The 19,777-nt window shown below is 49.9% G+C and overlaps 2 protein-coding genes and 1 long non-coding RNA gene across 5 annotated transcripts in view; 2 read left to right on the top strand and 1 right to left on the bottom strand.

Annotated features, from left to right (window-relative positions):
• fam184ab (family with sequence similarity 184 member Ab) overlaps positions 1 to 9,618 on the top strand; it is a 71,241-nt gene extending 61,623 nt beyond the window's left edge. Inside the window, exons 15-22 of one of the 2 annotated variants that reach the window (XM_023953141.2) lie at positions 3,336 to 3,489; positions 3,822 to 3,949; positions 4,470 to 4,654; positions 5,525 to 5,671; positions 6,312 to 6,429; positions 6,642 to 6,746; positions 7,436 to 7,677; positions 8,970 to 9,618. In XM_023953141.2, the coding sequence (XP_023808909.1) occupies positions 3,336 to 3,489; positions 3,822 to 3,949; positions 4,470 to 4,654; positions 5,525 to 5,671; positions 6,312 to 6,429; positions 6,642 to 6,746; positions 7,436 to 7,677; positions 8,970 to 9,051 (1,161 nt within the window). In that variant the 3' untranslated portion in view covers positions 9,052 to 9,618. The remainder of the gene's footprint in view (positions 1 to 3,335; positions 3,490 to 3,821; positions 3,950 to 4,469; positions 4,655 to 5,524; positions 5,672 to 6,311; positions 6,430 to 6,641; positions 6,747 to 7,435; positions 7,678 to 8,969) is intronic. The other variant, XM_023953142.2, reaches the window with a different exon arrangement.
• A 776-nt stretch (positions 9,619 to 10,394) lies between these two features.
• Positions 10,395 to 11,212, top strand: ptrhd1 (peptidyl-tRNA hydrolase domain containing 1). 2 transcript variants are annotated; one of them, XM_011493360.4, is made up of 2 exons: positions 10,395 to 10,732; positions 10,817 to 11,212. In XM_011493360.4, exons 1-2 carry the CDS (start codon positions 10,532 to 10,534, stop codon positions 10,985 to 10,987), a joined length of 372 nt encoding a protein of 123 aa, XP_011491662.1. In that variant the 5' UTR covers positions 10,395 to 10,531; the 3' UTR covers positions 10,988 to 11,212. The 2 variants fall into 2 exon arrangements, with proteins under 2 accessions (XP_011491662.1, XP_004085038.1); XM_004084990.5 differs by having other exon boundaries at positions 10,409 to 10,744.
• A 750-nt stretch (positions 11,213 to 11,962) lies between these two features.
• Positions 11,963 to 15,293, bottom strand: LOC105357904 (uncharacterized). The gene is made up of 2 exons (XR_013653963.1): positions 14,975 to 15,293; positions 11,963 to 12,859 (listed from the first exon to the last, which is right to left on the bottom strand). It is a non-coding gene; the product is annotated as an uncharacterized LOC105357904 (long non-coding RNA).
• Between the last annotated feature and the right edge of the window lie 4,484 nt (positions 15,294 to 19,777).

A 19,777-nucleotide genomic window follows, 5' to 3' on the forward strand; every position in this document is an offset into this window, starting at 1 on the left:
AATCAGATCAACCAGAAAGGTTTCCACCCCCAAGTGACAAAAACGCCCCTTAACACTGAGGGCAAAGCCTGGTGAGACGCAAAGGAGGATTGCAGGCATGCAGTTGTAAAATGGGGGGGTCGCTCGGTTAGAATTGGGCCTGCGTGGTTGTGAGGTTCCTCACTCAGTTCCTGAATACGCCCTTCACTTTATGGCAGAGATGAAACGCCATAGTATCAAACCAGCCAGCTTCTGCACCAAGGATTCCCCATTTATTTCAATGGAGGCAGAAATCCTGGAATATCTGGAAAAGTTCAAGGATTTGAAGAACCAAAAGTCAAAGCTGGAAAAAGCTGAAAGAGCTGAACATTTGAATAGTTGGATGGTTGAAATAGATGAAAGATTGTAGGAGTTAAGCCTCAGAACATGGTGGAAGATACTAGAATAAAGAAAGAGAAACAGGAAAACAATGATTGAATACTTTATAGCATTTAACCAACTGAAGGGCTCGACATAGCCATTTGTCCGCTGGCCCGGTCCGGTTTCCCGAGCAGTACGGACCACAAGACTTTATTATTCACTTGTCCGCTCGGGCCACTAAAATATCTAACGGTTAATATATTTTTCACCTTTTTCAATAAAGTATATTTTGCGAAAACATGTAGATTTACCTCGTCTTCATCGCTTTGAAAGTTTGACGCCCGCCATGATTGTTTTGGTCACGTGGTGCGCACGCTCCGCGTGGTGTGCACGCATCCGGAGATGCGGACATCCGTCGGAGCAACTTAATGGCGCCAAAATAGCTTGGGAAGTTGGACAAGGAGACAACGAACGCACAAAGATGTTTCTCAAACCTCCCCAAGATGGAGTAATGGGTGGAATTAGTTAATGGACAGCAAGATATTTAATGAATGCACTGAAGATGAAACTGTATCCACTAAGCTTTAAGCTGAATGTCAAAGAATCAAAGGGAACTCCAAATACCTGAATCTCAGACTCAAATGCAGTATAATGTCAAAGTTCTTCAGTTTGTGTTTCTTTACAACACTGAAAGCAGTAAGTATTTCTAGTCAAAAGCTGAATGATCTCAGTAATTTAATTTTATTAAATTTTTCAATTATTTCATTTAATTAAGTAACTAAAGTAAATGTAACTTTGCAACTTTAAACAAGTAATTCTGCAAATTTGAACAACATAACAGTAATTAAGGATCTAAAAAGTAAATGTAACTTTGCAACAGTAACAAAAAGCAGAACCTTAAAGCAGTCAGAGCAAAAAAGTAAAGAAAACTTCTTAACTATTGATTACGTACAAATGTGAAATAGCAGTGATTAGAAGCAGCATGAAAACTTCTTAACTAGTGTTTCCTACTACACTGCAGTGCTCTCTTCAATCTGAAACAGACTAGAGACTAGAGTCTGTCAGATTTAAGTTTGATATGCTCTATTTTCAGTCATTGAAAAGTGTAGAAATAACTGCTAGATGTCACCAGAATGCACCATATTAAAATTTTCCTGGGGGGCATGCCCTAAAGTTGCGGCGTCCGTTGCCTGGGTGCGGCCTGTGGCGGCGGGTCGCGCGGTGTCGGGCCAGTAACGTCAAAAACTACTGGGCTATGTCAACCCCTGAACTGTTGATTAATCTCTTTTAAGCTCCGCCTTCAATCACTGACTGCGGTAAAAACTTCCATCTTTTCCCAAATAAGTACAATTCCTGAAAAGGCTGCTGTGGTCTGGAGCTGCAGGTGGATCCTCTCCTGTGGAATATTCCAGAACTTGCGTCCCAGTGGGTCAGAATGACCCGTCGGCTGTCTATGTTTTTCCTCTGTGTGTGTGGGGGGGGGGCTTGTTTTGGTGTGCAGGGAGAGGAGCACAATTATCCAAAGTGGAGCGTCTGAAAGGATGATTTGATGTCCTGTGTGTTTCGGGGGGGGGGGCATTTACATCAGCAGCGTTATCTGGCAGGAAGTAAAGAAGTGGTGGACTTAGCCTGATTTAGAGGTTTGTCTGCAGGAGGAGGAGGGTTTGATCCGGACAGACGTTCTCCTCTGGAGGACTTTGTCTTCATCTCAGCAGCATCACTGCTCCAGGACAGAATCCTGAATCACCAGAAAACAGACAAACTGCAGAGTCTTTCAGAAATAAAACGAGTGAGGTCTGAGGGTCTGAGGGGTTTGGTCCAGATCGGGATCCTGCTTTTCCAGACTCTAAGCTTTGACCTTTGACCTCCAGCCGTCTGATATGATGATGTTTTCAAATCTTTTTCACGTCTTTGTTTTTGCGTTTTTGGTCTTTGTGATCAGTTTAAGGCCACTTCCTGGACAGATTACCCAGAATCCCCCTGCAGCACCAGCAGTCTGGCTCTGTGGGGGGGTCTGTTCTGTTACCCATCATGCATTGCAGTGCTGCAAGTAAAAGTCTGCCTGCAGAGCGCCGCATCACCTGGCATCTTCCCGCCTTTACTTAGATGTTCTCCACCTTGGGCGGACGGGCAGGTATTGATCTCTGCTTAATGGAAACAGATGGAGGAGTTTGCACACAGCCGGGGGAGGGGGGGGGGGGGTTGTGAGCATTAACTCCCGCCTTCAGGGTTCTCTGTGATTAATGCGCTGGCTTTAATGAAAGGAATAAAAGCTGCGGTTTTTATCGACCCGCAACACAAAAGGGCCGATGATCAATTCTAATGAACGGAAGCGATCAGAGGCTGTTAGAAACGCTCCGACCACGAGCCCCAGATCCACCCGCCTCAGTGGAAGACGTCACCTGCAGAAATCCCGGTTCCTCTGATGGAAAGGCGGTCGCGGCGGCGTGGACGCTCACGGCAGTTTTCAGGTGTTCTGGTCTGAAAGCAGAGATGAAGCAAACTCCTCCCTGTGAGCCTCAGATGTTGGTTTATGTGAAGGAAAATCCTTCAGAAAATCTCTGAATAATCCACAGATGTGACTGATTTAGAATGAGGGACAAAAGCAAAGGTGTACCTGGAAAAACACACCTGGAAACAGCCCATTCAAAGTTAGGTAATGTTGCATTTGCCCTCTTGTGGCCAGTTGTAGTACTACAGCAGAAGGTAAAAATGTCTGATTTAGGAATATTTCTGAAACTTTTAATGACTTTTGCATCTTGAAACAACAACTTTGTGTAAATAAAAGCATCTGGAGTTTGTGTGTGAACAGATCTAAACATCTTTGGTTACAGATGACATGGGAGCAGCTGCTGCTTTAACTACACTTTAGTTCCTTTCTGTTCTCTGTCTAATCTGGATTTTAGTCCATCTTTTTTTAGTTTTCTTCCTGCTCAGAACTCAGCTGGACTCTAAATGTCCTTTTTGCCTCTCTGCTGTCCTCCCCGCCCCTTCAGGAGCTGGAGGAGCGTCTGCGCCACCATCACCACGCAGAGCTGCAGTCGCTCAGGGAGGCCCACCGCCAGAGCATCGAGACGCTCAAGCAGCAGTCGGAGCAGGAGCTGCAGACTCTGCGCTTTGAGCTGGAGGACGAGGGCAAAGCCATGCTGGGTGAGCCCCCAACGTGTGCACGGCTGTGCACGGCTGTGCACGCTAAGAGGAGCCTTGGCCTGAATTGGGAAGTTAGCATTTAAAGTATTCTAAAGTAAGCTTCTAAACATCCCGTTGGAAGCAGAATTCCTCTGGATTTCCTTCACGTCTCACTGTTTATCGTTTGACCGTAAACTATTCTTGTTCCTAAATGTGTTTGAGGTCCAGTCATGGATTCAAACCCTCCATGTTTGTGAAAATGTGAGAAAACGTGGAAACATTGGAGCATCAGTAACGTCGTTAAAGGATCTTCTCACACTGGGAGCATTTCTGATCTCCTGATCTCACCGCAGCCTCCCTGCGCTCGGAGCTCAACCACATCCACGCCTCGGCCATCGAACACCTGCGCCAAACCCACCAGCAGGAGTCCGCCGCCGCCAAGGCCCAGCTGGAGGAGGTGCTGGAGAGCAACCAGACGCAGGTAGGAGCTCCCTCCTTCTCCTCCACAGCTCTGTGTTATCAGGAGGCGCCTTGCCGTCACGTTCGAGTCCCTGTCACAGACACTCATGCACAGCAGCGATGTTTCTGATGAGGAGGTGAGGGAGGAGCAGGGATGCTGGGTTCTTCTCCTCTCTGCTCCCAGAGGAGTCAGACGCTGACGCCGGGTTCAGTTTTCTGCTGACTTTAGCCTGATGAGGACTTGACCTCATCAGACTGATCAGAGGGGGGGTTTGGCTCATGAAGTCCACTTCACTGCCCGTCCAGAAGACGTCTGTGTTCACCCGACAAACCTGAGGCCTTCATGGGCTCCAGGATTTCTGAGCTCCTGAGTTGTGTCGATGTTGTGTTCACTGAATATCGTGGAGAATTCCCCAGAATCAGTCTGCGCTCTGAAAAACGCCACGTTTCCAGCCGTGGGGAAACCCCGCCTCCAGGTTTTGAACCTGGAACCAAAGAGGTTTTGCTGAGGAAGCCGCTGACGGGCCGGACCTGCCTTTCAGGAGCGGGAGCTTCTGGGCCGGATCTCGGAGCTGCAGGACGAGGTGTCCAGGAGGAAAAGCCAGGTGGTCCAGCTGGACCGCCAGATCCACACGCTCAACGAGAACATCAGCAGCCTGACCAAAGAGCTGGAGACCAAAGGCAAGGAGGTCTTGAAGATCCGCAGCGAGGCCAACCAGCAGATCCGGTGAGTCCACGCCGTTCACGGCGGCGTCCGGTTGGTCCGTTTAGAACATGAACTACAGGAAAACTATCCTTAGAAAGAGGATTACCACGGTTCTTCTGACCAATAGAATGTCGGAGGAACAGCTGATCTTTTCTATATGGGATTCTTGGAGCCACTTCCTGTTTGGAGCGCCAGAAGGGGCGGGGTCACTCTGTCCAGTTCATTTACAGTCAATGTTCTCCTATTTTCTTCAAACATTACACGTTCATCCGAGTAGGAGTACACAGCTGTGAAACAGTACTTCAGAGTAGTTCTGGAAATAAGCCAACACAAGGAAGAATGTTGGGAATTCCTCTGTCATGTTAATGAAATAAAATACATTTACTCTAGTAAAAGTAGAAACACTGAAGTAAAACTTCTGCTACAAGTACAAACCGGAAGAAGTTCCTAAAGTAGATCTAGCTGAGTAGATGTAACTGAGTAGATGTAACTTGTTACTTTTATCTGACTGAACAGATCCTTGGTGGGTCTCAGGTGAGTTCCACCCTCGGCATTTCGATGCTGAGTTTGACGTCACAGTTGCCATGACGACGCCAGCTGCTTCCTCCTCAGGACCATCCATCCTATGGAAGGAGGCGTCTCTGTTCCATAGATATTTATGCGTTCACCCCCCCCCCCCCCCCCCCCGCTTACATAAGTCTGTCAGAACTGAGTCTAAAAATAGACCATGAATAAAGGATGTGCCCCCCCCCTACAGTAGCGCCTCCTTTAACATGAAACATTTGTGAAACTCGTCATGAGCAGCAGCAGGTCTTCGTGGGGGGGTCAGGCGGTCAGAGCGGCGTGTCTTCGTGCGTCCGTGTGGTTTCACGGAGCGCCGTGTCTCCTCAGGGCGCACGAGCAGGAGCTGATGAAGAGGCACGAGCGGGAGCTGTCGGAGATGAACGCCGCCCACAGCAGGGAGACGCAGAACATGCTGTCCGACTTCAACAAAGCCCAGGAGGTGCTGAAGGACAAGATCTCCGCCCTTCAGATTCTGTACGTACTCACCTGTTCCTCCCCACACCTGAGCTTTGCCCCGCCTCCTCGCCGCTCATCTGGAACAAAGATTCATCTGTGGAGGCTAACAGCGCCCTCATTGCTGTATTGATCAGTTTACCTGGAAGCAAAAATAAGCCCCGCCCTCAGCTGCAGGCATGTCTGCTGGATGGGAGGCGGGGCTTATGCAGCTGCAGGCATGTCGGCTGGATAAGAGGCGGAGCTTATGCAGCTGCAGGCATGTCGGCTGGATAAGAGGCGGAGCTTATGCAGCTGCAGGCATGTCGGCTTGATAAGAGGCGGAGCTTATGCACCTGCAGTTTTCGTTTGCAGAAACATGAAAAATTAAACAACATTCTTCTATTCTATGATTTCTTTTTACAAATTCGACTTTTTGAGTCTAAAAATAGTACATTAAATTTGTTCTAACATCTTTGGCAAACTCAGTGTCCACGTCTTGATCTAAATAAAGTTTTCTTTCTTTGAATCCATAAATATGTTTGTCAGAATCAATCAACCGTTGATCAGCAGGAAGTCGTTTCTGGATCTGTTGATGTTTTACGGATTAGGAAGTAAAAACTGGAACTAGAGTGACCCTCCCCCCACCTCTACCCCCACCCCCTCCCCGCTTGTGTCCCAGGCTGGAAGGAACGGAGGAGAAGTTCAGGAACAGAGAGAGCCGTCCTGAAGACCTGCAGGTCATCGCTGAGCTGAAGGACATGGTGTCAGAGCGGGAAACTCTGGTCAAGAAGCTGGTGGTGAGTGGGGGGGCCCTCCTGGGGGGTTGGACTATGTCATCGGGATGGAGAATCTTCTTCTATGATGGTTTATTTGAATTTTGCAGCCAGACTTTCGGGGCTGATCTCTAGCAGATCCTCTCAGGTCTGACTTCAGGGACAGGAAGTGGAGCCCCCCCCCACTTCCTGTCCTCCTCCCAGGAGCGCCGCTAAAACCATTTTTCCTCCATCAGGATGACAAGAAGTTCTACCAGCTGGAGCTCGTCAACAGGGAGACCAACTTCAACAAGGTCTTCAACGCCAGCCCCAACGTAGGAGTCATCAACCCGCTGATAAAGGTAGGGGGCGCCACGCCACGCCGCTGCTGCTCCTCATCTCACCCCCACCAAGGCCGTCTCTGTGGAGGAGTGGCCTCACATGCACACGTCCACAAACCTCTGGATGATGAGTTCAGACTTCACCTCCATTTGAAGCAAAAGTCAAACGCGCTCCTCTGCATCAGAGGCGGACGTCCTGAAAGAACAGGAAGTGATCAGATATACTTTCAAAATAAGAGTGGTAAAGCACCTTTATCCCCCATGGTGATGTTCTGCTCCTTCAGGCGTCTCCATGTTTCATTCCTGCAACGCCACTTTTGCTCGAGTTGAAATGAGACAAAGTGGATCTGAGCTCTGATTGGTCCACGAGCGGCCGTGGCGTCGCTGCAGGACGACCCGCATCCACGTGCACGAGCGTGTTTGACCGCGTTGCAGGTTCTATAACTTCCGCTGTCAACGTTTGTCTCCATCAGTTCTGTCTGTCTTCTGACCCCGCCCCCTGAGTTTTCTCTTGCCCCGCCCCCCATCAGAACTGTCATCCCGCTCAGAACCGGCTGATCCATTCTCTCCTCAATCAAATCAGCTTTCCTGTCTCTGGTGGGCGGGGCTCTCCTCCCTCTCCATCTGCCACCCCCCTTCATTTTTCCTTTGAACCTCCCTGTTTGACCTGCCCCCCCCCCCCCCCCCCTGTTCTTTTTGTTTCTGTGTAGCAAAAGAAAAAGGTTGAGAAATCAGCAGCCAGCAGGTTCAGCAGCTCCTCCAATGTCAGGGCTCTGCTGGCCGCAGGAACGGGCGTGGCCGTGGGGGGCGGGCAGCACCCGCCTCCACCCCCACCCCCGCCCCTGCCCAACCGCCTCGAGCCCCTCCCCAACTCCCCCCTACACCACCTCGAGCTCAACGCCAACAAACCTCTTGCCCTGCCGACCCCTCCCACCGAGGCCAAGAAGTTGAGGTGAGGCCCTCTCAGAGCTCCAGCCGAATCAAACGTCTCACGCCGCCGCCGTCGGGCGCTCCATTTCTGCACACCATCCGTCCCGCGAGGAGCCCACCCCGCAGGCGGAAACACGTAACCTCCGTCTGGGCTCGCCGCGGCTCTGCGGGCTCAGAGGGGAGTCTGAGACGTTTGTTCCAAACTTCGGGTCCCAGAGCTGGAATGAAGCTCGGCTCCAAAGCTTTCAAAGACGGCCGGGCCGGACGGGTCGCTCTCCTCCCACCTGCCGGGTTCAGAGCTTGTGCTTCTGGCTGATCAGCTTCAACCAGGAAGTTGGTGTCAGTCTGTGGAGGAGCTGACAGCAGCAGGAGCTGAACGAAGCTCTCTGAATGGCTGTGGATGCAAAGGGGGCGTGTTTTTTCCTCTCATCTCATTGGTCCGTGCATGCTCCTCCTCCCAGGAAGTTATAAAGCGTGTCTGTGGTTGCTGTCTCCATCCTGAGTGTCCTCATCTCATCTGCAACACAAGCTCAGCATGTTCCTGTTTTCGGTTCTAACGGTCTGTGGGCGGAGCTCCTGCAGAGCGCTGTTGCATGGCGGGGAGGGGCTGTGGGCGGCTCCGGTGTGCAGCATGTGGCCGTTTACCTGTGCTGCATGTTTGCTGCTGTTCGTGGAATGAGCGCGAGCGTGAGCACGTGCGCTCTGAAGGCCTCCAGGCTCCTCGGAGGGGTTGGTTCTTCCTCTCCAGCCTGTTACAGCAAGGGGGCGGAGCTTCATCCTGGAGCCAAACTTTCAGGCCCACACGAAAAACCAGAACAGTTTCTGGATCCTAAAAAGAGTCGTGAGTCAGAAGTTCACCTTTGGGGGCCAGAAACCTGAGCCAAGCCGGGTGGCGTTCAAGGAGCCCAACTAGAGCTGTAAACCGCAGTGTTCTCCTGAAACGGCAGCAGGTCCAGCCTCCTCCTGCGGCCCGCAGTGCTGCAGAGGTCATGAGAGTGACCTAAAGGAAGCTTCTGCCGTCTGCTTTTACGCCTCCATCATTTACACAGCAAACGGAGGTCAAAGGTCGCATCGCTGTAGTGACATGTTGAGTCTCAGTTTAGAATCTAAGCATGAAAATATTTCGGTTCACAGATGTTTAATACTAATCCTTGTATGAATCCGTCGATGCAAACATTCAGAAACTTCCGTTCATGCGTGGCGGTCCAGCTGTGCTGCCCCCGTGTGGACAGAAACGGCTCTGCATGCAGGATGTGTGACACCAGTTTGCCGCTAACGTCTGCCTTCCTCCCTGATTCTGTTTGTCACCTGAAGCCCTCCTGAAAGTAAGGACCCCGGCCCTGACCCCGCCGACCCCCAGCGCCAGGACTGCTTCGCCCAGTACTTTTCCTTTTGACTCTGAAACACGAGGACTCAGCATGTCGACCAACGTTAAAAAATAAGAGGAACTTTGTGAACTCCGTCATTGCTCGCCGTGGGGGTCGTCCGGCTGAGGTGGGGGTGTGGAGAATCATGCTGAAGCTGACCCACCCACCATTACCCCACCCCCATCTGTCGTTTCCCTGCAGACGAGTGACCATCAGTATGTTTGATGTTCTCATTTCTTGGTAACTTCTTCGCCGTTTCTGGACGGGCGCTCCGAGCGGCGTCCTCGTTGGACCGCCGTCAGATTAGCTGGAGGCATCTGTGCTAGGCTGTTGTGCTCTCTGCATCTTAGAGTAGGAGGGCTGAGCTCAGAGCAGGTCCCTGCTGAGGAGCGGAGACCCCCTCCCTGGATAAAGCCCCCGCCTCAGGACGGCTCCGCTCAGAGCAGCTGCAGATTTTGGTAGGAGTTCAAACCTGTTTGTACGGTCGTCTGTCTCCACAGATACGATGATGTCTCACGATTTTAAAAACAAAAATAGCATATTTTATATTTCTATTATAAAGTGTATGCTTAATAAAGAATTATTGTGACATTTAACGCTGGCTCTGCTTCTCAATCAGGATCTTTCTCAAAGCGTCTGAAATCAGATCAGGTGTGAATCCGTTTTCACGCAGGTTTAACCTGAAGGATCCGAGGCTGCAGCAGCAGATTCAGGATAACGGTTATGAACGTTTCCATGGCAACAGAAGCAGAAACCTGTCCTTGGATTTATTTGTACTACTTTATGGAAAAGATAGCAAGTAAACACCAATGTAGTGAAAACGGAGTTTATTTGCATAAATTCAGGCACATATTCACAAATAACAAAAGTGGGATTTTGATTTTATGTACAAGTTCAAAATCTAGGACATTATTAATGATTAAATTAGCATTCATGAATATAGAATTTAACCAGAATTTCCAAAACCAACCACAAAAATGATCTTGTGCTTCGTTTTAGTTTCAAAAATTATCAAAGTGGTATATTTTCCTATCATAGGGAGAATTTTTAAAGATATAAAAAATAAATATTTGACATCAACAAAAAAGACATGTAATCGTTTCTAAATTATCTCCACATAAACTTTAATTACTATGAATGTTAAGATGTTAAGACAGACTTTGAAGCAGATTTTTTAGACTTTCCGGGAAGAGGCTTCCTGATTTCAGGAAGTAGTCAGAGTCCTCTCCTCTTTTTTTCAACGGATGAATCCGCGGTTTGAAAGTCTGTTAGTGACGGAAAAACGAAAATATTTCTTCCTGAATCTGCGTTTTTACTAAATTTGATGTTTGGAAGCGAAAAGATGATTTCAGTCTGTCTTTAAATCGCTTTAGAACCTCCTTTCTGACTAGAATCTCAGCTTTTGTCATCGTGAAGTGACACAAATGACCGCACGGGGGCGCAACTCAGCCCGGATGACATTTCCTTCCTAAACCGGAAGTGCATCGACCGTTCCGGTGCAGCCCAAATATGTCCGCCTCAGGAGCGGGTCCTCCCGGGGTTCGGCTGGTCCAGTATGTGGTGGTTCGCTCGGATCTAACGCAAAAACTGTCTTGGCCTCTTGGCGCTGTCATCGCGCAAGCGTGCCACGCGGCCACTGCCGCCATCCACGTGCACTACGAAGACCCGGACACGCGGCGGTACCTCGCGGACCTGGACTCCATGCACAAGGTGGTTCTAGCGGTAAGAGACTTGCCGCTGCCGGTTCCGAATCTCGTCGGGTCGAACTGCTCTGACTGCTGTGTCTGCCTGCAGGCTCCGGACGAGGCCGCGCTCTGCGGGCTCGCAGACGCCCTCACGCGCGCAGGTGTGGCGCACAAACTGTGGGTGGAGCAGCCCGAGGACATTCCCACGTGCCTAGCTCTGAAGCCGTACCCTAAGGAGACTGCGCAGCCGCACATGCGCAAATTCAAACTTTTTAAATAACGGAGTCGCGCACGCGCAGAAGAAAACCGACATGTTTACATTGTAGGGTTTCACGTGCCCCATAGGGCAACGATATCCGCTTTGATCTGTTCCTCTTTTGTTGAATAAAGGAAACGTAAATGTTTCACGTTATAGAATAATTTAAACTAACACGTTTTAGTGTCTGAAAGTCTGTAAACACGCATGCGCATTAAGATCTGACAATAAAATGTAAATTTACCGCCATCTAGTGGTTGAAGTCTGTTCATTCTAAACTAAACCGATAAACAAACCAGTTGAGCTTCTGGTTCAGAGGAAAATGTTTGCAGGAATCCTGCAGTTTTTTCTCCATCTGAGCTCAGACGGAGAAATTTCCTTCAGTTTCCACCAAAACCACAGGAAGACATTTGATTTTAGTACGTCTCTAAAAACTTTAAACTAGAAGACTGCCCGACCTGCTGAACACCTCAGGTAAGGTGCAGGTAAGGCAGCCCCCCCCCCCCCCCCCCCCCCACACACACACACACACACACATACCCAGCAAAGACACACAAACACTCTTGTTATATTTCTGATGTACGCAGCACCTGGAATTACAGGTTTGTACCTGAATGCAGCACGGCTTCATTCCAGTTTAGAGTTTTCTCATGAAAATCTGGCTTCAGGCTTTTCTCATCCCTCCATAGAAGGTCATATGTGCAGGTCGTGGAACTGCATCTCCTCAGGTGTTCATGTTCTGCCAGATCCTCAAAGGAAAAATCTTACTTTATACTTTCCTTTTGTCATTTCTGTCCAATTCCACTTCCTGAATTCCAGAGGACTTCTCTTGTTTCCTCTTGGAGTCCTTGTCTATAGCATAAAAATGTCTATATCCTACATTTTAGGATTTTCTTTCCTTTCTCCAAGTTTTGATCCAAATTCAGCCCCTGAACATGAATGAAAACCAAACTTTCAGACACGTGTGGTCTTAGTGACAAATGATTCACGTCCTGCACATTTACTGCCCATCATGTGTTTTTAATGTCTTTTCCTAAAGTTCCATGCAGTCAGTTGATTTGGACCCGACCAGAACCCCGACTCCTATCAAACAGCCTGACATTTTCTATAACCAGACGAAGAATCCATGAAATTATTAGAGGCCTTTCATGATCCATGACCTCATTTTTAACATGAATAGCAGCTGCTGCAGAAAGCCTCTGTCCTATCGGCGTTACAGGAAGTCCGTCAGGAGTCCCACGGCGAGGCGTCGCCGTGACGACCGCAGGCACCAGGAGACGTGACGATCAGTGACAAACGTCCGTTTGTATTCGGATCAATAAGTCAAACATCAGCTGCTAAATGCAGGTCTCTGTCATTTAGTTTGGGTCTGATGTGCTGCTTTTGATTCAAGTTCTGGATTTATTTTAACCAGCTGCTCTGCTTTGACATAATTATAAAATAACACAACTTCAGTTTTGTTTAAATTAGTTTTTCTGTATTCACCACATTGATGAGTTCCTCATTAGGGATAAAATAGATAAATATCCTCAGTTTTAAAACACTGGAAATACCATTGATGTAACTGTAGAATAGTGAGCTAAGTATTAGTGTTGGTTTGAATCTGGATAAGTCATGAGGACGTCAGTGTTTGATCCCTCTGTCTTTGTTTTTTTTCTCCAATATTTCTTTTAACTTGGAGATCAAACCGTTTAAGTCCGCTCTCGTGGAAGTTCTCTGTAGTATTGGTGGAGACGGATCAATAAAAGTGAAGCTTTCAGCTGTTCTGGTCCGATAGAAAGGCATTCTGTTGATAAATTCCTCCGTTTGGATGTTTGCTGGTTCATCGAGTCGCCCAAAGACGGAGGAGGAGGAGAGGGGGGGATGGTCCGCTGTGGCGCCCCCTACAGGGAGCAGCTGGAACACAAAGAAGATGAACTGCCTGAAGATCACAAAGTTCAGTCTGACCACAGGAGAGTCGTGGACTCGTCTTCCTCAACGCGATGAAGCTGGAGGCCCTGTGGTGGAGCGTCCAGAGGGAACCGCCCCACTTGATGGCAGGTGGGACGACTCCACCTGTGAACCTGAACGGCTCCAAGCAGGTCCAGAAAATGAAGGACAGAGGTCAGGAGGTCATTGTTCAGAACGCAGCAGCTAGATTGTTAGCAGGAACTAGCAGAAGAGATCACATCACTCCTGTGTTAGTTTCACTTCACTGGATCCCAGTTGATCCTAGAATCAAGTTCAAGATCCTCCTGTTAACCTATAAGGCCTTACATGGAATGGCCCCGTCCTATATTAAGGACCTCATAGTCCCTTACCATCCAATCAGAACACTTCACTCACTAAATGCAGGACTGCTTGTGGTTCCTAGAATTAGTAAAAGTACGGTTGGAGGTAGAGCGTTTAGCCACCAAGCCCCTGTCTTATGGAATAAACTCCCAGCTCATGGAAGAGAGGCCGACTCAGTTTCTACATTCAAAGCTAGACTGAAAACATTCCTCTGTGGACAGGATTATTGTCAGACTAGTTAGTATTCAGAGATTATTCAACTTAATGTTAATGTGTTTAAATTAAACTTAATAATAACTATTTCTTTTAAAAGGCTGCTAGAAGTTGAAGCTGGGGTAACTATGGTACACTGGGGTTCTGTCCTCTTTTCTCTTCTACTTCTACCCTTCCTCTCCTCTATTCTTGATCATAATTTATTATTTAGTTCTCCATGCCTCTGTTTGCTGCAGTGATTCATGTATTGTCCCTCTTTCCCTCCTGGGGAGTGGGAGTGCTTCCAGACTCCAGTTGGTTCATCCGTGCTCCAGTTCCTGACCGTGTACCTGGTCTCTGCTCCTGCTCCTACACCTGGCTGTGGTTCCTGTCTCCGGCTCGCCTCGCGCCTTTGACTGTCCCCACAACCACGGCTGGATGAAGCTCGTCTGCTGGACTTTATATATGTAGTTGTAGATTTAGATAAGTTAATTCTTCTCTAAGATTTCTGGTAAATCACCTGTCCGTCCTGGGGGAGGATCCCTCCTTCACCCCTGAGGTTTCTTCGTTTTTTCTAGAATCCGTTTTTTTTGAGAGTTTTTCTTTACAGAGAGGGGGGGTCTAAGGGCAGAGATGTCAGTATAGTTTAGTCAGTTTGTTAGTTCATTTTAGTATTTTCCTATTGAACTCTTTGTATTCGTGATCCTTTTGAGTTCATGTTTTACTTCAAAGCCCATCGAGACGACTGTTGTTGTGAATCTGGGCTAAACGTATAACATGGAATGGAAGATCAGCAGGAAATCGGGTTTGATCCATTTTCTGGACCCGTTTGGTTCCTGGTTTGGGTCACGCGGTTGCTGGAGCCTATCTGGGGTGGAGGGTGTCCCAGTCCGCGGCAGAGTCTCACAATTTAAGGTTTAATTTGAAAAAAAAATGATGAAATGAAATCTGCAGGGAAACGCAGGTGAGTTCTGACCCAAACCGACTCCCATACTTTCAGCTGATTCACCTTAGAACACGCGCGTCCACGCGCACGTGTCCACTCCACAGACAGGGGGAACCTACAGTTCACTGCTACTGACCGTGCACGTACTCGCGCGCGGGTTTTACCTTCTGTTTGAGGTTTTATCTGCGTCATGGTCCCTCGCGGATCTGAGTGACCGCTCGCGAGGCGCGTACACGAGGCCCCTCTCTCCCACCCTCGTGAGCGCGCCTGCGTGCGCGCGCGCCGTGTTTGTTTGTGTTGAGGCTGGAAATGGCGGAGATCACAGAGCGAAGCGACAGCTCACGTTAGAAGAGCGCGAGCGCATCGTCACGGACACGGAACCACCCGCGTGTTTCTCCCGGAGCTGCGCACGAGCCGCCGCCGTCTGAGGGGGCTGAGTCCCGCATGAAGGGGGGGTGGGGGACTGGATTTTGTGAGCGACGTTCAGGTTTAGCTCGCTAGCTCCCACGCTAGCGCGGCTAGCTGCTCCTCGGCTAACCTGCGCGTGATCCGAAGCACGCACGATTGTTTGTCAACACAGCTGACAGTAAACAGATAAACACCTTCAACCCAACTGCCACGCGGACACGTGCTTGCGGGATCACCCCGCAGCTCCCCGCAAACCTCTCCCCCGCATGAGAACGTGGGTCCGGTTGCGCCGGTTCTCCGCCTGCCCGCGGGTCCCGCTGCCCGGGAGAGAAGCTCCGCGCCGCGGGGATCCTCCACGAGCCCTCCGGACTGCTGCACAGGTAAGAGAGCCCTGCGCGCGTGCATGTGCGCGGCCGCAGCCGCGGGGCCTGCGGGCCTTCAGCTGCTCTCGTTGCGTCCCGATCGGAGGCGGGTCGGTCCGCGGAGACCACCGGACCCGCTGCGGTCAGAGGTGACGGGGCGGCGTCGTTACGTAACGGCGGGCCTGCCGGTGTCGCAGCCGTGACACCCCCCCCCCCCAGAGAACCCGACCCAGACCCCGCTGCTCCCCCAGGGGCCTGCGGAGTCACGTGATGTGAGGACATTCATGCTGGTCTTCATCATTTGAGGTCTGATCTTCATCATCTGAGGTCTGATCTTCATCATCTGAGGTCTGATCTTCATCATCTGTGGTCTGATCTTCATCATTTGAGGTCTGATCTTCATCATCTGAGGTCTGGTCTTCATCATTTGAGGTCTGATCTTCATCATCTGAGGTCTGATCTTCATCATCTGAGGTCTGATCTTCATCATCTGTGGTCTGATCTTCATCATCTGTGGTCTGATCTTCATCATTTGAGGTCTGATCTTCATCATCTGTGGTCTGATCTTCATCATCTGAGGTCTGATCTTCATCATCTGAGGTCTGATCTTCATCATCTGTGGTCTGATCTTCATCATCTGAGGTCTGATCTTCATCATCTGAGGTCTGATCTTCATCATCTGAGGTCTGATCTTCATCATCTGTGGTCTGATCTTCATCATCTGTGGTCTGATCTTCATCATCTGAGGTCTGATCTTCATCATCTGTGGTCTGATCTTCCTCATCTGTGGTCTGATCTTCATCATCTGAGGTCTGATCTTCATCATCTGAGGTCTGATCTTCATCATCTGTGGTCTGATCTTCATCATCTGTGGTCTGATCTTCGTCATCTGAGGTCTGATCTTCGTCATCTGAGGTCTGATCTTCATCGGCGGATCGGGTCGGTTCCGCACCTCCATGGTTGCTGAAGCTCCTCCCATGATTAGAGGTTCCGAGCAGAGCATCATCTCTGCTGCCCTCGTCTTCATCGTTGCTTTGTGTGTTTTAAAGCTGAAGATCTGTGCAGGAACCTGTGATTCTGTGAACTCAACGCTCCATGAGGAGGCTGGTTCTGTTGGGTCAGGAGAACCCGAGCTGTGTCTGATGTGCAGACATGTTGGGTTCTTCATGGGGGGGGGGGTGTTCCTGTTGGTTTTGGGTTCAGAACCGCCATCGTTCAGTCTGGTATTGGTTCTTCCATCGTTTCATGAAGTCCAAACTTTGCTTTTCCTGAACGCCTCGTGTTCTGGACCTCTGGGTCCAGATCAGTCGAGGCGTTTGCTCTTTGACAGAACCGTGGCGGCGTTCTGCGTTTGTCTGGATTCTGAGGAATTCCTGTCAGAAGTGGATGTTCTGTTTCTGACACCCAACGCGGTTCAGGCGTCTAATTCGCTGCTTGTTTGTCCATAAATGTGTTGATGAACTAGACGGTCCCATGGCGTGTGGGCGGAGCTACTGACAGCTTTATTGGCTGTTGGTCCGTTTAGACATCAGGTTCCACAAAAGCATCGGTGATCCCGTCCTCCATGTCTGGTTCATGACATCATCCAGAGACTCTCCCGGGACGGCCAGCTTCACCGTCTGCTGCAGGGGCGGCGTCTGAAGGGCGGCGGCGTCTGAAGGGCGGCGGCGTCTGAAGGGCGGCGGCGTCTGAAGGGCGGCGGCGTCTGAAGGGCGGCGGCGTCTGAAGGGCGGCGGCGTCTGAAGGGCGGCGCCTTCAGCGGTACTTCCGTGTCTGTGTGACGCCGTTCGACGACCGCGTTAGAATGATAATGTGTGGTCTGAGGTCAGATTGTCCTCCATGTTGGCTTTGGACGCCGTCCCTCCTTCTGCGTTACGGTCAGCATCAAAGGCCAGTTCAGAAAAGTCCGGACAAGTGGGATGTGTGGGGGGGGGGCTGTAAGATAGCAGGAGAGACTGTAAACAGAGAGCTCTCAGCAATAATTGCTATGGCTGTGAAATGAGTTATGTCTGGAGCACCAGGTCAAGGCGTAACCAGGCTGTCGCTCAGCTGATCTGCCAGTTCTTACTCGTTAGGGATGAGCAGCCTGAATGAACAAGTGCTGTGATTGGACGGGGAAAAGATCCGCAAATCTGATCCCGCCGGTCGGACTCTGTCACTGCGGTCAGGATCTGGTGACGTCTGATCAAAGCAGGGGAGGAGCTTGGCGCTGCCGGTCCACGGCGGTGGAACACGCATGTGTCTTCAGAGGGAAGCGGCGCTGCTTCCTGCTGCTTCAGCAGTGGTCCACATTTACCTGGAGAAGGGCCTCCTGCAGGAGACGCCGCGAGAAACGGTGGAAAGCAGCGGGCGGAGGAACCAGGAGCAGGGAGGTCCACTTCTTCTGAACCACATCAGCAGGTCTTTGGACCAACAACAGTCAGCAGCAGAACAGCTTCAGGACCGAGGCCGTGGAGGACTGAACCGTCTCTGCTGCTGGATGGGTCGGGTCGGGTCAGCAGAATCTGCATGTTTGACGTCCTGACGGCTGCTGTGGAACCTTGAAGGTTGTTTCTCTGCTGGACTTCCTTTCAGGGTTCAGAACAGAAGCAAATGTTCTTAATGCAGGACAACCTGAGACTGTTGTTTTGATTCCAGCAGAGGAAAGCTGTTATTTACTAAATCAGCTCATTTCTAAGGCGATGCTGCTGCAGCTTTCAGAATATTTTCGGTTACCGTGGTTACAACAGTTACCATGGCGCCACATCTCCTCTCATCATTTTTTTAGGACGTCTGATCGTGGAGGTTCTCAGTTTCTGGACTTTTTCCCGCTCCGGTCCGGTTTGTTGATCCACACAGAAGTGAAAACATTTCTGCAGTAAACTTCTATTTCACTATTTGGACCAAAGAGACATTCAAAATCTGTTTTTTTGACAAACAATGCTTTAAAGGAAAATAGATTTAGATTTTTGATGGATCGATCTGATTTTTCACATCAATATCAGTAAAGTTTCACTGGTGAACTGAAGAAAACCAAGGCCATTGCAGGAAATGACCCACAAGGCCATTTCAGTTCTTAATGCCGCCAGCTTTTATTTTGAAAAGTCTTTGCAGGCGTGGATCCCGTGTTTTCTTTTTATCAAAGTCGGTTAATCAGGTGAAGTGGAATCTTCCCACGGCCGTCTGCGTTTAACGTCACGTCTGCACGGCCCGCTCAGTCCTTGTGCTAACACAAGCACTGATAGAGGAGGCATCGAACCCGCGCCTGCTTCCAAACAGGCCTGCAGAGGCGTGCTGGACGGGGCGGGGCCGTGGCTGCAGAGGCCTGCTGAAGGACGCGCCGGTGTCCCTGCAGTCGAACCCGCAGCCGTCCTCCGCTCCATCGTCGCCACGCGCGCACAGACGTTTGGTTTTTGTGGGGAAGCGGCGCCTCGGGACGCTGACGCGCGCTTTCAGACGCACGGCGGAGAGGGGCGGGGCGGAAACGTCCTCCTAAAATCTGAGGAGAATCTCAGACGTGGGAAACATGTGAAGGACAGACGGTACCAAAGCAAGACCGCTTCAGTCACCGACCGACAGTCCAACCAGACGGCGGCTTTTGCTGCTCCGCCCACATTTCCCTAACAGCCCAGATCTACACAGACTGTTTATTGTGGGTTTTAGTTTATCTGAGCAGGAAAACTTTAGGACCCCCCCCCCCCCCCCATGCAGTTCATTAAACGATGAGGAAAAGTTTGGGTTCCTAGCTGCTCCAGGACGACTTCCTCCTCCGTTTCATCGGCTTTCCTTTGGTGTCGGAGACTTAAATGAGTTTGTTCCCATCTGAGAGGAACTTCTGCAGGATCTTCCCATGAACCATCTGTCTGAGGTTGGCGAGGAGCGGCTTCAGGGCGCCGTCAAACTGAGCTCCGTTGACTTTGATGATACATCACAGGATACAGACCTGAGGAGGTCTCAATTCTGACACAGATCTGTCAATCAAACCTCTTCAGACCTGCATCCTGATGCATTCATCAACGACGACCACGTCAGTTCCTACAACGTTTTTCACACAGCAAACGCAGCAGAGGGGCGGGGCTTGTCCTCCGTCCTTGAACCTGCTGTTTCCGGACTGGATCCTGAATCTTCTGGGTTGTCCATTTTCCTCCAGAACCCAGTAGAGGTGAAAACGCTGCAGTAATTGATGAACAGAGGAAAAGTGCTATTGGAAAAGGCTTGTAGTTAGGGGCGGGGCCATGATCTCCCTGCTCCGCCCCTTTCTGATCCTCCACCTGCAGACAGACAGATCCATGAACGGCTCTGTTTTCCTGGTCTGAGCTGGAATCTGGATCAGAACCGGACGGATGGATGGATCTGATACTGGGTTGGGGGTGTGAGGGGCTATAAGCTGGAGGGAGAATGTGTACACAGATGGGTAACGGGATGTGGGGCGGGGTTGCTCGGTGTCAACAGTCTCACACACAACTCAGAGGTGAATTTCTGATGAATTCCCGCCGCTCTGCAGAAACTATGTCCTAGAAAACCACACAGGGTTTTGGCTCAATTTTTAAAAATTTTTGATCTTGTTTGTTGTTTTTTGTGTTTTTGTTGTTCTTTGTATTTTTTGTGTTTTTTTGTTGTTTTCGTCTTTGTGACGTAAATCCTCACCTGTCATGT

This window comes from Oryzias latipes, chromosome 24 (genome assembly GCF_053564925.1).
Source record: "Oryzias latipes strain Hd-rR chromosome 24, Olatipes_Hd-rR_3.1".
In the NCBI taxonomy this organism is placed as follows: Eukaryota; Metazoa; Chordata; class Actinopteri; order Beloniformes; family Adrianichthyidae; genus Oryzias; species Oryzias latipes.